We start from the raw sequence: 16,511 nt of genomic DNA, 5'->3' as shown, positions 1-16,511 counted from the left end.
AGCTCCTACACTTTGTAGCTGTAGGGTAAGACTGTAAGTGCAGGCCTACATCCCGTGTATTTAAATGCTTAAATTACAAGGATGCTAGAAAAACGTGAAGTGAGTTCCTTCTCTCATGTCCAGTATACATGCCCTGTCTACGTTCCTCTGGGCTCCAGTACTGCGTGCAGCACCAGCCAGCACCATGTCTCAGCTCCACTTCCGTGTCTTATGTGAGTGTGACACTGCAGCCCAGAAACTCAGGCTTTGTGTACCGAGCCAGGATACACACGTAGGAGCAGATAGGACCAGGGAGGAGTAACCACAAGCTCTGAAAACAAGCTCTGAAAGCATGGGCTATCATTTAGGTTGGAAACTTGGGGATTTTTTTTTTTTAATTCCTAACATGGAAAAGATTTCTCCACATTATAATAAGTTTAAACTTTTGTTTAATGCAATATACCAAAATTATCACAGAGAGAGGAGGAGAGTCATTTTGTTTATGCTAAGTCTTTTAAATTTATTTCCTAAAAAGTCTGAAATCCAAAATACACAGAAATCTAAAACCTTTTGAGTATTGTTATGATGCCCCATATATTTTGGAATGTGGGATCATGAATGTCTAACTAGTGGTTCATACTGACAAAAGTCTAAACAACTCCTAAATCCATAACACTCATGACTTCAGTTATTTTGGGTGAGAGATTCATGTGGAGAATGCATCACTTTGGACTCCCTTCTTTTCAACTGCTTCCTTTCTGCCTGCAGCTAGTATCATAGTGGCCACCTAGCTCTATGGCAAGCAAGCGCTAATCCTCTTCTTTAGAGGCTGCTTGGTTCTAGGATTAAGGACCACTGTCATTAACTAAGCCGTCAGTTCCTGGCCTTCCTAAAGCTGCAGTGTAGTTAGTTCCTTGTGTTGTAAAATTATGTCCATTGCTACTTCATATCTGTAATTTTACTACTGAGCAGTGACTCAGTTCCTAAAACCATCAGAAATACGTGTTTCTGATGGTCATGACCCATGATCCACAGGGTGGGTTGAGAATAACTGACCCCAGTCCTCTGGTGAGTTGATTCAGAAAATAAACTGCACATCCTTTTCTTTATAGTATGGATAACAATCATTTTAATACAAGTGAATGAGGGATACTTACCAAGAGCCTCCCTCCCATTGAGCATGCGGCTGTTTTGTTTATTCTCAACAGGGATTGAGCTCTATTAAATGTGTTTGCATACGTGAGTTCCACCTCTCCTTGCTGCATTACTGACTTCTCAGAAAGCCGGGTCTTCCGTTTCCCCATTGGGTACTTCCTGACTTTGAAATTCTCTTCTCTTTCTGGAAACCGTTATGTTGTATTATGTTGATTGTTTCCTTTCTGGAATTATCAACTTAATAGTGTGCAGAACTTCAAGCTGCGCCCTGTTCTCAGCAAATGTGGAAAGCATGTAGAAGGCGGCCACTGCTCTGGTTGAATGGGAACACTGGACATCTGAGGCAACACTTAGATTTGAGTAGGAGAAGGGATAGAGCAAGTACCACCAAATGATGCTTGTTTTTACAGCCTGAGTATGTCCCATGCAATATTTGGGACATTCTTGATGAGAAACATGACTAAGGCTGTTCTGTAGGTTGTCTGATAGCCTTACTCCAGGACTCCTTCGCTCTTTCCAAAACTGAAAACGTCAGTAGCCTTCCTTCATGTGAACTCCATATACGAAAAGCAAGATAATGTTTACATAATACTGACATGTTTAATGGAAACCATTTTACACAATACAAATATTAAGATGCTTGTTATTATTTCTAGTTTAGCAAGTCTTTGCCTGTCTGGATTCTCGGTGCATTCAGTCAGATGTGCTTTCAAAGGAGATGCAGACTGAAAAATTTGTTAAATCCCCGAAAGCACAAGTAGCATAAAGCAAGTGGAATGAATCCCTGAATTGTAAAAGTAGCTTTGACCGTGGGATTTAATGAGAGGGTCTTAGAAATCTCTTTGGAGGTCCCCAAAACATCTCTTGCAAACCTCTGCCCTGAGAATACCAGCGCCTTACTTTATATATGAGAAGATATAGGCCAGCAGAATAAAGAAAAAGAAGTCTCTTTAAAGAGCTAATGGACCAAAGTATAATATTAAAAACACTTGGACCTGTTCGGTAGGTACACTATCAATTTTCTATGCTGAATAAAATTTTACACTTCTTGTAAATAACAGCTTAATATTTTATAAATTTTAGTAAGTCATGTGATCATCTTTCTGCTCTTGGAAGAGAGTAGTGTAAGTGCCAACTATTAGGCTGGGCAGTCTTTGCAAGAGTTAACTGTTACTCATCTCATGTGAGTTGATGTCCAGAGTGTAAATGTTGAGTACACAGGGAGGTATACATTAAAGACAGCTCCTGCAGCAGTTGCCTGAATGACAGAGAGAATAAAAGAACCCTACCAAAGCAGAGCAGGTGGAAGGATTTATTTAGTTTTTGATGGAAGAGGTAGAATGGCTCAGAGCAGGGACAGGCTGTGATGGGATTGAGCAGGCTGTTCAAGGAGCAGTGAGATTTCCAAGGAAGATGAGTGTCAAGCGAGAATAGGATGAAAAGCATGCTGGCCATGAGTGCTGTCTGAAGGGGGGAGGGGGATAGAGGGGCAGGATGCTCATAAGGAGGAAGAGGGCCAGGGAGAGTTTGCAAGATGAGCTGAGGAGAGATCTTCAAGAAGGGTGTGGCGGCAGCAACAGCAAGAGTTCATTGAGGTGGGGGATGATGGGAACTGGTTCCTAGACCTGGCACTACAGAGCCTGGGGCATCCAAGAAACTGACTTTGATAGTTTGTTCTGAGTTGGGGTTGGAGGTGAGAGGCACAAGCTTTGGACTTGGAGACACGAGGAAGCCTTGTTTCCCAGATTTGCTTGCTTGGGCTCTTTCCCAGGACCATTTACGTAAAAAAGTTGTCCAGTAGAACGCATTCCTCAGTCAACCTGATTTTACAGCAGCAAGTTTTGCTGAATGCTTTTACCTTTTAGGCAAAGCACTGGCCTTGGACTCAGGCTCACTCTCTGGCTTTGCACTCTCTATGCCTTGAAGGGCTGAGTTCTGCCTCAGTCTGACCAGGAAGCTGAGCAGGGTTATCCTCAAGGCTACGCATTTGTGACCCTTGTTTCTTCTCTCTTTTGTCGTGATAGATTCACCAAATTGAAGAGCCTTAACCTTTCTAATAACCACCTAGGAGCCTTTCCATCAGCAGTCTGCAGCATTCCAACCCTAGCAGAGCTGAATGTATCTTGCAATGCCCTGCGAGACGTCCCCGCAGCTGTTGGAGCTATGCAGAAGTGAGTACTTTAAATCAGTGGGGCTATCTGTAGAAAGCTCTGTGGAACTTGTGCGTTGTAGTAATTAATATGTTGTGTTTGCCAAGGACGTGTTGCCCTTAGACCTAGCAGTAAGGCAACGTATGATCTGTGTAGAGTTCACATGTTAAGAGTTTAGAGTCTCAAAGTTGGGTGTATCTAAACATAGGGATTACTTTTTTATTTTCTGAGTTACTGAATTTTAAGGCTTAGAAATTAATGTTAAGAAAAAAGGGAATGATGCATATTGGGGCTGGTTTGTATTACAGTTAGCATATGTCCCCACGTTTACCTTTGCAAGTTGAGGAGATTGGTAACAATTTCCATTTTAATAGAAGCTTAAGGCCCTTATTTCTGATCTCTTTCCTCCTTGTCCATTGTTTCCTTCTGCCTTGTCTTTATGCATTGTACAGCATTACAGTAATATGATCTTCACGAACTTGTATGTTGTTAGTAAAGTTCAAAACTGTATACTTTTCTGTATAATTGTTATGTCTTCTTTGTTAGCTTGCAGACGTTTTTGCTGGATGGAAATTTTCTCCAGTCCCTTCCTGCTGAGTTGGAGAACATGCACCAGCTCAGCTACCTGGGTCTTTCCTTTAATGAATTCACTGACATTCCAGAGGTGTTGGAGAAGCTGACTGCTGTGGATAAACTGTGTATGGCTGGGAACTGTATGGAGACCCTGAGACTACAGGCCTTAAGAAGAATGCCTCATATTAAACATGTGGACCTAAGGTAACGCCTTTTCAGAAGTCGATCTTCTTGAGTGACTGGCTGTATTGTGGGGCGGGTTAGCCAAATAGTCTGGGTAGTACTAGTACCAGAGGGAAGAAATGACTTGAGGTTTGCTCTTCCCTGAAGCATGATTTGAAAACATAAAAATCCCACTGCTGACTGACTCTGTCTCATCTTGATTTTGTCAACTTGAACACAGTTTGAATTTGCGTGAGTGTGTAGGAGCACTGGGGTAGACCTGGAAGTCACCACACAGTGGACAGTGTCCTCGTCCTCCTTGCCTGAGGCATGTGACACCGCAGAGCTCTCTTGGTCTTGGTTTTTGTTGTTGTTGGTGGTGGTTTGTTTTTGTTTCTTTTCTTTTCTCTCTTGGCTTCCTTAATTTAATGTACCCATTACATTAAATTGCTTTAAATTTCTTCTATATTCACTCAAGTGGCTCTGAGCTTAACTTATTATTCTTCACAAAAATATAAATTCTATAATCTCCTACCAGGCTGAAATTTAGTTGCCCCCTCAACTCTAGTCCATTCTAAAAGCAGAGACCAAATTAACATCCAACAAGAATGTTCTGGCCAGGTTATTGCTACCAGTGGATGCCTAGTCATTATTCTTGGGTTAGTAAGGTCCTATTAATTTTTAATCACAGAGAAACATTATACAAGGAGGATGTGGTTTTACATTCCCTTAAAGATTTATTTATTTTATTTGTATGCATGTGGGTGTTTTTGCCTGAATGTATGTATATACCATTTGCATGCCTAGTGCCCACTGATATCAGAAGACAGTGTCAAGTCCACTAGAACTGGAGTAATGGCCAATTGTGAGCTGCCATGTGGGTACTAGGAACCAAAGTCCAGTCCTCAAAGGCAAGCAAGTGCTTTTAACAATTGAGCCATCTCTAGGTGCCTAAGGAGATGCTTTTGAAAAAAACATTACTTACTTATTTACATTCCAGCTGTTGGCCCCTCTCCCAGTCCCCCTTCCCACTTTCTTAACCCTGTTCCTCCTCCTTGCCTCCTAGAGGGTGTACACACACACACACACACACACACACACACACACACACACACACACGACATCCTCCTTACCTTGGGCCTAAACTCTCTGGAGGATTAGGCATATCTTCTCCCACTGAGACCAGACCAGGTAGACCCCTGCTATATATGTTCCAGGAGGCCCACGAATGCTGCCTGGTTGGTGGCTCAGTCTCTGAAAGCTCCCAGGGGTCAGGGTTAGTTGAGACTTCTGGTCTTTCAATGGAGTTCCCCCCCACTCCCCCCCCCACTTCAGCTTCTTCAATCCTTCCCCTAATTCAACCATAGGAGCCCCCAACTTCAGTCTAATGGTTGGTTGTAAGTATATGTGTCTGTCTCAGTCAGCGTAGGGCCTCTCAGAGGACAGTCGTGTTAGGCTTCTGTCTGTAAACGCATCATAGCATCAGAAATAGTGTCAGGCCTTTGTGCCGTACCAATGAGATGGATCCCAAGTTGGGCCAGTCACTGGACTGCCTTTCCTTCAATCTCTTCTCCATTTTTCCTTAGAGTTCTTTTAGGCAGGAACAATTCTGGGTCAGGAATTTTGACTGTGGTTTGGTAACCCCATCCCTCCACTTGAAGTCCTTTCTGTCTACTGGAGGTGGACTTTTTGAGTCCATCTCCCCACTGTTGGGCATTTTGGCTAAGGTCACCGCCAATGAGTCTCTACCTCGAAGGTCTCTGGGACTTTGTAGAGGATCCCCCCACCTCCCACCCACAGAGGCTGTGTATGTCCATTTATTCTCCTGGTCCTCTGGGCTTCTTCCGTGTCTCCCTCCACCCCCACCATACCTGGTCCTGTCCCCCTTTTTCCCTTCTCCCACTCAAGTCCCTCTCTCCCTCTGCCTCCCTTGATTATTTTCTTCCCCTTCTAAGTGGGATTGAAGCATCCTCACTTGGGCCTCCCTGCTTGTTAAACTTCCCAAGGTCTGTGGGGTGTATCCTAGATACTCTGTTATTTTGGCTAATATCCACTTATCAATGACTACATACCATGCATGTCCTTTTGGGTCTGGGTTACCTCACTCAGGATGATATTTTCTAGTTCTATCCATTTGCCTGCAAAATTCATGATGCACTCATTTTTAATAGTTGAATAGTATTCCATTGTGTAAATGAACCACATTTTCTGTATCCGTTCTTTGGTTGAGGTGTATCTGGGTTGTTTCCAGCTTCTGGCTATTACAAATAAGGCTGCTGTGAACATAATGGAGCATGCACCCTTGTGGTGTGGTAGAACATCTTTTGGATATATGCCCAGGACTGGTATAGCTGGATCTTCAGGTAGAGCTATTTCTAGTTTTCTGAGGAACTACCAGATTGATTTCCAGAGTGGTTGTACCAGTTTTCAGTCCCACCAGCAATGGAGGAGTGTTCTTTCTCTCTCTCCACATCCTCACCAGCATGTGCTATTACTGGAGATTTTGATCTTGAAAGGTAGAATCTCAAGGTCTTTTTTGATTTGCATTTCCCTGATGACTAAGGACTTTGAACATTTCTTTAATTGCTTCTTGGCCATTCAAGATTCCTGTATTGTGAGTTCTCTGTGTAGCTTTGTACCCCATTTTTTATATTGGGTTGTTTAATTGGGCTAATTGGTTTTTATGGAGGTTAACTTCTTGAGTTCTTTATATATTTTGGATATTAACCCTCTATCAGTAAGATGGTCATTTTCAGTATGTTACTCCTACCAATCCATGAGTATGGGAAATTTTTCCATCTTCTGAGGTCTTCTTCGACTTCTTTCTTCAGAGATGTGAAGTTCTTGTTGCACAGATCTTTCAGTTGCTTGGTGAAAGTTACACCAAGTTATTTTATACTATCTGTGGCTATTGTGAAGGATGTTCTTTCCCTAATTTCTTTGTCAGCCTGTTTATCATTTGCATAAAGGAAGGATACTGATTTGTTTGAGTTAACTTCAGTCACTTTGTTGAAGTTATCAGCTGTAGTTCTCTGGTGGAATTTTAGGGATTGCTTTTGTATACTATTGTATCCTCCCTTAAACATTGATACCTTGACTTCTTCCCTTCCAATCTGCATCTCCTTGACCTCCTTTTGTTGTCTAATTGCTCTAGCTAGAACTTCAAGTACTGTATTAAGTAGAGAGAGAGAGAGTGTGTGTCAGCCTTGTCTTGTCCCTGAGTTGTCCCTGATTGCTTCTAGTTTCTCTCTATTTAATTTGATGTTGGCTGTTGGTTTGCTGTATATTGCTTTTATTGTGTTTAGGTATGTGCCATGAATTCCTGATTTATCCAAGACTTTTAACATGAGGGGGTGTTGTATTTTGTCTAAAGATCATGTGACTTTTTTTCCTTGAGATACCATGTACCAACATTAAATCAAGATCAGCTAAACTTGATTTCCATAACCCAAAGGGAATAGAAGTACTCATTAAAAACCTCTAACCAAAAAAAGCCCAGGGCCAGATGGCTTTAGTGCAGAATTCTACCAGAACTTCAAAGAAGAGCTAATACCAATACTCCTCGAATTATACCAATAATCTTCAAACTATTCCGCAAAATAGAAACAGAAGGAACACTACCTAATTCATTCTATGAAGCCACAGTTACTCTGATACCTAAACCACACCAAGACCCAGCAAAGAAAGAGAACTACAAGCCAATTTTACTTATGAATATCGATGTAAAAGCACTCACTAATAGTCTCACAAGCTGAATAAAAAAACATCAAAACCATCATTGACCACAGTCAAGGATGCTTCATCCCAGGGATGCAGAGATGGTTTAATATATGAAAATCCATCAACATAATCTATTATATAAACAAGAAGATGCTTTTTAAATTTTATCTTAAAAAAAAAAAAACAAGAGCATCTAAGGGTTTAACTTCTTACAGAACAGTTTGCAGGGGTGAGCCTTTAATGCTAGCTTGCTCTGTTTAACCAGAAGTTCATGTTTGCTTACTAGCCATAGTAGATCTTGAGCCATTTGATTTCTGTGCCTCCATGTCTCTTCTCCAAATTACAGTTAATAATAGAACCCACTTCATGGAGTTGTGGAGAGAATTAAGTTGAAATGCTTAGCTCTCCCAGCAAAGACTGTGTTCTGCTGTTACCTGCTGTGGCTATCCCCATGCATGAAGCCTGCTCAGCTATCGCTCTTGGTGTCTTTAATGTTGCTTCACTACTTGCTTTCCTCCCTTGCTAGCCCAGGTGTTTTCTGAGGACCCTACAGAAGGGGCCTTATTTGCTCCCTTCTTCTCCCATATGTGGTTTGTCCTGCGGACCAGACATCCTGTCAGCAGAGGACTGCTCGGCTTCATCTCACACTAAAGCAAGCAAGCTCTCCTAACTCAGGGTTATTGATGTTGTACAAGGCTAAAATTCTTAATTTGCCAAATAGAAATGGTTGTGGTTTATTTGAGCTTGAGGACTTTTCAGAATGGGACAGGGGTCAATACTTTGCCTAGTTAAAGTTATTTGCAAACATAATGTTATTTAACTCAGAATTGTTTGTATAGATAATTTCATATTTCAGAATTTAGGGTTTTTTTTCTCAGTGTCTCAGTGGTATAGGTTTGTTAGAGCCAACAATGATGGGCACTGACATCAGGTAACAAGCTTGAGATGCTTTCAGAAGTTAGTGGTATATGTGTAAAAGAAGTCATTTTTCTTGAAGGAGTTTACAAATAAGATTGATCTAATATATCCAGAGGTAACAGTCCTTAGGAAGAGCTTTGTGAAGTCCTGGGCTTGCCCATTCTAATTTGAGTCTTTGGGGGTGACATCAGGTAGAGACTGCTTACCAGAGGAGACACTGGACATTTTGTACATACTGAGTGCATAGGTAACTGCTTCCTTCTAGGTTACTGTGCTAAAGCAGAGGGGAGACTGTAGCCTTTCCTGCAGTTCTGCCCCGGTGCTTCAACTGAAGCTAGTAAGTAACTTGGGGTATCACTGGATTTCTTCTAAGCAAGCAGCTCTTTTGTTTGTTTGCTTTTTGAGGCAGGGTTTCTTGGTATAGTCCTTTGGATGTCCCTGACCAAAGTGGACGCAAACACACAGTGATCTGCCTGCCTCTGCCTTCCCAGTGCTGAGGTTAAAGGTATGCACTACCATGCCCAACTGCAAAGAGCTGATTTTATTGTATTTCCTTCCTAAAGAAATGCTATATCAGACTTAAACCATCAACTTTTCTTTTATCCATTCCTCCATGTTGACATAATTCAATTAAAACGTTCTGTTCTGTAGCACTAATTGCCCAGCCCCTGATCCAACTGGTCCCAGTTCTCTCTCTCAGCTGGCTTTTACTTGGGTGGTATGTACTCATAGCTTCATCTTGATCATCTTGATTTCAATCATTCCTCTATCTTTCCTTAGCTCTTTGTCTTTTTGGGACCAATTTCCCTTCAGCTGCCAGCTGGGAAATTTATTTACATACTCACCCATACCCATGAAGCACAGCCTAAGTGTTCCTAGCTCTTTTGTCTGCTTTCAGACCCCTAACATACAAGACCTTTGCAAGTGAGGCTCTGTCTTTGTCTTAGAGCTGCTCACGTGTGTCCTCCAGCACAGACTGGGAAGCCGTTTCTTTGCTACTTTTCCATAGTGAGATAGAAACTCATGTTTTAGAAATGTGTAGTAATTTGACATCAGTACCGTATTAAAGCACTTTTTGTATAACAGATTGATTACAGAAAAACAGTTAGTATTAGATTCGCATAGCAAGTCACATACCATAGAAGCTGTGTGCTGGTGTGTGCTAAGGTAACTTAGAAAGAACCCCTTGGCATAGCCTGTTAAGTAGTACCCTTACTTATCCTTGATCCTCTGTGTTAGCATTTAGTAGGTAAAGCCCTTGATAACTGCTTTTAACTGGACAGTTCATGAGCATGGCCAGCCCTGTTATGACTCTTCCTGCTTAGTCTGTGACCTGCTTTTCTCTTCTCTCCACGTCCTCGGGATTCACATGAGGAGTCTCCTTTTCAATAGCTTCTGCTGCGTCGGCTTCTCTCACGCACTGAGTGCTCTCCTACGGGGCACTCCACAGCACTTCATCCTGTTCCTGTCTGTTCCATCTGAAGGCAGAGGTGATCCTTGTCATCGCCACGACTTCAGCCCTTCCCAGTGTACACAGAACTGGAACACAGAGATTTCTTTCATTTCATTTTCTTAGCTATGGCAGAATAAGAAGGAAGCTTTTCTCATTTCACAGATGCTAGTTAGGCAACTGCTGCTCAAGGTTCTCCACTTGGAGCTGGAAGATCCTTCTTCAGGCTGCTCTTCCACACAAAGGAATAGCTCCTTCCCTTCTCTTCTAGGCTTTGTTTAATGTTTCCCATTAAAACAACACTTCTTGTCATGTTACTACGCATGGAGTGACTTGTGAGTGGGGCAGCTGTTTGAAATGAAGATGATAAAGCCATTATGGTTTTTCAGAGTGTAGTGTGGTGGAGAATATGAAACATCCTTTAAATTCTTTCTGTCCTGTTCTCTCAAAGATGAGGCATGTGTTTTAGTCATTGTGCACATTCTGATAGTTTAGTGAACATTTGGAAATGGCAAAGTTCTGGGTTAAGGCCAAATTTTGAGTCTTATAATCTAGAAAAAGAAAAGAAGGAACCAAAAACATCCCTTTAGGGACATTTGAAGACACCATGTGCTGCATTTGCTGTTGACAAATCTTCTTGGAGCTGTCACTCACCATTGTGTTCTAGTCAGTAGCTCTGTTATATGTCTCTGAACAGTTCAGATACATAGCAGACAATGTCTAGTCTCAAACTCCATCTATAACACCAGTGCCCCAATCCAGCACGCAGGCTCAGTGCTTTCTCAACTAGGGAGATGATGTTGCTTTCCAAAAGAGGCTACCTTGGTACCAACAGGTGACATTGTCATTTGTATTTATCTTTCTCATGTTGTTCCATTGCTACTTTGTCTCTGGCACCTCACCTGCAACTATTTCACTCAATTAACCAACTAGTTGTCAGGGCAAAGATTCTCCCCTGTGTTTCCATCTATTCTAAATTGTCGGTCCCCACTGATGCCCTTCATTTTATGACTTCTCAAAGACTCCTCGATGCCAGGGTTCAGTGCCTTCAATTTGCTTTTTGAGTAGTTATCAAGGGCTTTACCTACTAGATGCTAACACAGGGGAGCTAGCTTCACCTACCGTCCCTGATCCCGTGAATCAAGAATCCCGACACCTACTTTTCATCTCTGGGGCTCCTGTTCAGTATGTGGCTTGAAGTCATTGTCCTTGACTTTGTTCTTTGTGATTGCCCATGTACTTTTCCATGATCTCGTCTCTTCCTTTTGGGAGCCAGTGTAGTTGCAGTGTGTCTCAGGTGGTTCTGGGCTTCTTTCTGCCGTTCTTTCCAATATGGTGTCTATACTTTCTCAACCCTTGTTTTTTGGAAGGAAGTGCATTAAGTGGATACTTTTTCTTCTCTTGAAATGAATTAGATAAAGTCAATGTACTTTTTCCTCTTCTAGTTTTTATGGCCTACATTGTGTTTCAAAATATAACATAAAGGCTCAGGCCTCTTAGAATTGTAACTAACAATAGCTAGTGAGTGTTGCCAGTTAAACAAGGCCAGATGCATCATGGGAACTCTGATGCACTGGGACTTGAGTCCTTCCTCGTCACTGCACACTGTTTGGATTAGTGCTGTAGTTAAATAGCTTATATTTATATCCTTTCATTTTAAGACTGAACATACTAAGAAAGCTTACAGCAGACGAAGTGGACTTTGTGCAACATGTCACTCAGCTTGACCTGCGAGACAATAAACTTGGTGAGCTAGATGCTATGGTCTTCAACAACATAGAAGTTCTGCACTGCGAGAGGAATCAGCTGGGGACATTGAACGTTTGTGGCTATTTCCTAAAAGCACTCTACGCTTCTTCTAATGGTAAGTAGCCTACTACACCAGCTGCTCTGCTGCCCAGCACTGTCGTCTCTGCCTTACTGACACTAGTCTCTCCTCATCGCCAAAATAAGTACCAAATCCTTTCCAGATAAAAGCAATAAAAGAAGAATGTTGCCTTAGTATTTGCTCAAATTAGAAGGGAAGATTTTATTGTTCTTGCTTGTTTTTTATATCATGATAAATTGTTCCCTCAGGTCATTTATTTCTTCTGCTTAAAGTAAGGGGCAAAGTAAAATGTTCTCCACTGGCTACTCGATTAAAGGTTGGATGGAGGGTGGAAGCAAAGTCCACTGTAGGCTCCATTCAAAACCTGCAGTTTTGGGGAAAAACAAACAAACAAACAAACAAACAAACAAAAAAAAACAAAAAAAACCAAACCTTCAGCACTTTCATGTTTTATTGACAACAGGATTACTTGGAGATAAACCTGAACTAAATACCCACTGGAATACTATAGTAGCAGAATTCTTAGCTATTTAATTAGACTACTTATTTGGGGGTCATTTATTAATCATGGAGTTGTGGTTGGTATAGAGCCTGATGGTGAGACTCTGAACACAGTGTAGTAATTCATAAGGATGTAGGAGAGATCCTTAGGAAGAGAGGGAGTGTGACAGTTAAGCTTTCAGACTGTAACCTGAGAGAGTGCAGTAGGCAAGATGAGAGAGAGAGAGAGAGAGAGAGAGAGAGAGAGAGAGAGAGAGAGAGAGAGAGAGAGAGAGAGAGAGCGCGAGCAAAAGAATGCACAGCAGACCTGTCCAGGCTTCTAAGACGGACTTCATGTGAGCTGAGGGAGCAGAGAGCTGGTGCTGAAAGTTCTTCTGTAAGCCCTTCACAGTTAGCTGGGGCCAGAGTGGACAACCAGATAAGGGTTGAACTTAGGAATTAAGAGAATAGGACTTTCAGAAACTGCTGTGCCCAAGGAACAGAGCTCTAGCTAACAGTGGTGTCACAGTCATAAAGTTCAGAAGACTTTGTGATTTGGTTAGCAGGACTCATCTATGAGTCTCCAGAGTGTGCTGCTTCCGTTGTGAGTGACCCAAAAACAAGGGTCGTTTGAGTGACCTTGTACGTCCAGTTTAGCACACGTAACACTGAGAAGCTGCATAAACGAATAGGAAGAGAATGAGTGTCTTAGAGTTGCATAGATGTCTTTGCTCTCCTGCAGTTGTAAAGTTACAGAAGAAAATGTATTGTACTTCCTGAATACTAGGCGAGCAGAACAACAGTGCTGTTCTACATGCAAAGGGTCACGTGGATAGTAGCAGTGTGTTTGTGTTTTTCCCTCCTAGAACTTGTTCAACTTGCTGTCTACCCAGTTCCGAATTATCTGTCTTACATGGATGTCTCAAGGTAAGAAGACAGCATCTCATAGAAATGTTGCTCCTCTATCCAAACCTATGTCTAAGATTTTTAAATATCTTTTGAAGGAAAGTAATCTAAGTTATTTTGAAATAATAAAGATTAAACTTAATTTAAAATTTTATCTAAAATAAAAAGAATACAACCAACTGCCTTTTGGTTGCCATCTTTTTGGTTTTTCCTGAACCGGAGTTGAAACTCAGAGCCTCATTCAAGCTAAGGAAGCCCCTCCCACCGAGGAAGAGCTCCGAGCTCTCATTCTCAAGCTCAGGTTGAGCCTGAAAGAATGGAGACTTGAGGGTGGCATGAAGGTCCGGTCACCCTTATGTATAGTAAGTGCACCTTGTGTTTTTCTCTGAGATTCTGTGTCACTTTGTCTACACTGACCTTTCAAGACCTCCAGAAGCTGCTGGCCCTTGCTTGTTTTAGGTAGGCAGACACTACCTCTGGCTTTTAAGTAGCTTTACTTTTGCAATGATTCTTATCTATTACAGTGCCTAAAATAGAAAGATAGATTTTCTTCCCTGACGACATAAAGGCACGGCTGTGACTACAGCGTGCATTTCACAAGTGAAACTTCACTGATTTTAATACACTAAAGTTGAAACTCAATTTAAGGAAATACCCAAAATTTCAGAACTCATGGGGCTCTGGGGCTCTGAAGATGCCAACTCGTAAGCCGTTTGAGGGTGTGACCTGCAGTGTGTTTGGGTCACCATCCTTTGGGACCCCAATGGCACTGTGAGTTGTAAGGTACACAAGTTTACTTTTCATTGTGAAATACACACATGTAGCTATTTTAATGATAAGCACCTTTTCAGTTTTTAGCTATTGTAAGAATTATTCCAATTGTAACTTTATTATAACTTAGATATAAAATTCTTTGAATTGTTTAATGAAGTTCCTAAAAAGTTTCTACAGTTTTATTTAATTAACTTAAACTTAGACGTTTCTTAAGTTCTCTGGATGTTGTTGTTGTTGTTTTATCCCACCCGCCTCTTACCAACCCTGGATATAACTTTTCAGCTTTTAAAATGAGAACAGGATTGTATACATAGGTATATATATATATATAAATACCTTGTGCAGATTTACTTCAGAGAGCTGATTACAGAGTGAACCTATTTCCATCTAATGTAACAGAATGTAATTGACAAGTGGTACCCATTGAAATCCCTGGGTCACCTTCCTTTGTAAATCTCATGTCTGGATCTTCTCTGGCACATGTCTTCCTCATAGTGTAGTACTTATGTGCACTACTTCCTAGGGTGTCAAGAAAGGTCTTTAGTAGGGACCATAGAGTTCTTCACCGTTTTACCATTTATAGTGTTAATTTCCACATGCTATGATTGCATCAGTGAAGGACTTTTTCCACTTCCCTCTCTTGTTAATATGTTTCCAGAAGTCAACTATTATTAAATAAGACAATTTTTAGAGCACAACACTGACCAAGTAACCACATCAGATAATTCATTCCAAGTTGTACCTGGCCATGCAGGTACTTCCTGTCACTGTCCTTCATCGTCCCCACAACTGCATTTTCACAGACACGTAGATTTGGGGATTGTTCTAATGCCAGTAATAAAAATGTACATTTGAAAATAAAAATTTGTAGTTGATTTTTTTTTAAAACTGAATCACTGTGTAAACTTCCCAATGGTAGTCCTCTTTCTGAGCCTGCAGTGGCCTCTAAAGACTTGTTAACATCTAAGAGGTCTTTTAGATGTTAGAGATGCTGCAGATGGTGTATCTGTGTTAGCTTTTATGTTTTCTCTATTATAATAACTCATCTTGATTTTAAACTACAGTGAGTGCATATATCCTTTTGACCTTGCTCATTGTATTTTGGCATTTCTCTTAAAGTTTTATTTTCTGTAGTTGTTTTGAGCTTAGAAGTACATTTGCGGGGCTGTAGAGCTGGCCCAGTCGTGAAGAGCATGTACTGTTGTTGCAGAGAACTGTAGTTCACTCCCAGCATCCACACCAGGGGTCACTACTGCCTGCAGCTCCAGCTCCAAGGGATCCTCTGCCCTCTTCTGGCCTCAGTGGGCACCTGCATGAATGTGTACACACACACAGACACATAAAATTAAAGAAAAAAGTTAACTACATATTTAAGACCAGATTTAGTTTTTCAAATAGTAATTTTTATGCTCTTATCTTTAGAAACTGCCTCGAAAGTGTGCCTGAGTGGGTATGTGAAAGCCGGAAGTTAGAAGTTTTGGATATTGGCCATAATCAAATATGTGAACTTCCTGCCCGGTAAGCATTTCAGATCAAATGAAATGACACAAAATTATAGATGATCAGCAATCATATGCTGACTTAGTGTTTATCTTATTCCCATGTTGTTTTGAACCCCAAGAGACTCTGTATTTTAAAATGTATTCATTGTTTTTTATTCATGTATCGTCATAGGATGGAGACTTTTCAGGTTGACATTGCACAGCCATACCAGGCAGTGGTGTGATTGGAAAATAACCAATAAACCAGAAGAAATGTTAAGGCACTTAGCAAGTAGTATAAATGGTTTACCTCTGACATCTTCATTCTTTCAGAATCTCTACTTCTGTCTGTTGACAGCATGTCTACCTTACCCTAGACAATTTTTGTTTTCCCAAGGATATAATTTTGTTGGTGGTGGGACACAAGGTATGTGGACATTGTTAGGTCACTACACTTTAAAACCGCAGACTACATTGTCTTTTCCTCTTTGAATTCAAATTTGGAGCAGGAAATTTACAGGTTTTGCTTTCTTTCTCCCCTTTAACATTTACCTTTTTCTCAGAATTTGTATTTTTTAATAGTGTTGAGGGGTGTGAATGTGTACACGTGGAGGCCAGAGGACTGCCTGGGGGAGGGCTTCAGTCCTCAGTCTGCTTTGGAGAAGTCAGGTCTTTTGTATGTACTGATGGTGTATCAGGCTAGCTGGCCCTGGCACTTCTGGAGACCCTTATTTCACCCGTGGAAGCACAAGGACTGCCTACACGAGTGCCACCATTTCTGGCTTTTACATATTGTGGGGATCTAAATGCCAGTTGTCAAGCCTCACCACGAGCGTTCTCCCCACTGTGCCACCTCTGCAGTCCGTCATAGCTTGTTCTTTATTAACAAGATTTTTAAAATAGCCACCTGATGATTTGTAGCATCCATAGAAAAA

The 16,511-nt window shown here is 41.3% G+C and overlaps 1 protein-coding gene across 1 annotated transcript in view; it reads left to right on the top strand.

The window, feature by feature from the left end:
• Positions 1 to 16,511, top strand: part of Phlpp1 (PH domain and leucine rich repeat protein phosphatase 1) — a 219,194-nt gene that overhangs the window by 159,399 nt on the left and 43,284 nt on the right. The window contains exons 5-9 of the mRNA XM_034513168.2: positions 3,159 to 3,305; positions 3,831 to 4,061; positions 11,769 to 11,971; positions 13,282 to 13,342; positions 15,518 to 15,613. Of these exons, the coding sequence (XP_034369059.1) occupies positions 3,159 to 3,305; positions 3,831 to 4,061; positions 11,769 to 11,971; positions 13,282 to 13,342; positions 15,518 to 15,613 (738 nt within the window). The remainder of the gene's footprint in view (positions 1 to 3,158; positions 3,306 to 3,830; positions 4,062 to 11,768; positions 11,972 to 13,281; positions 13,343 to 15,517; positions 15,614 to 16,511) is intronic.

The sequence above is a fragment of the Arvicanthis niloticus genome, chromosome 10 (assembly GCF_011762505.2).
Source record: "Arvicanthis niloticus isolate mArvNil1 chromosome 10, mArvNil1.pat.X, whole genome shotgun sequence".
In the NCBI taxonomy this organism is placed as follows: domain Eukaryota; kingdom Metazoa; phylum Chordata; class Mammalia; order Rodentia; family Muridae; genus Arvicanthis; species Arvicanthis niloticus.
This window is presented reverse-complemented; position numbering and strand designations above follow the sequence as displayed.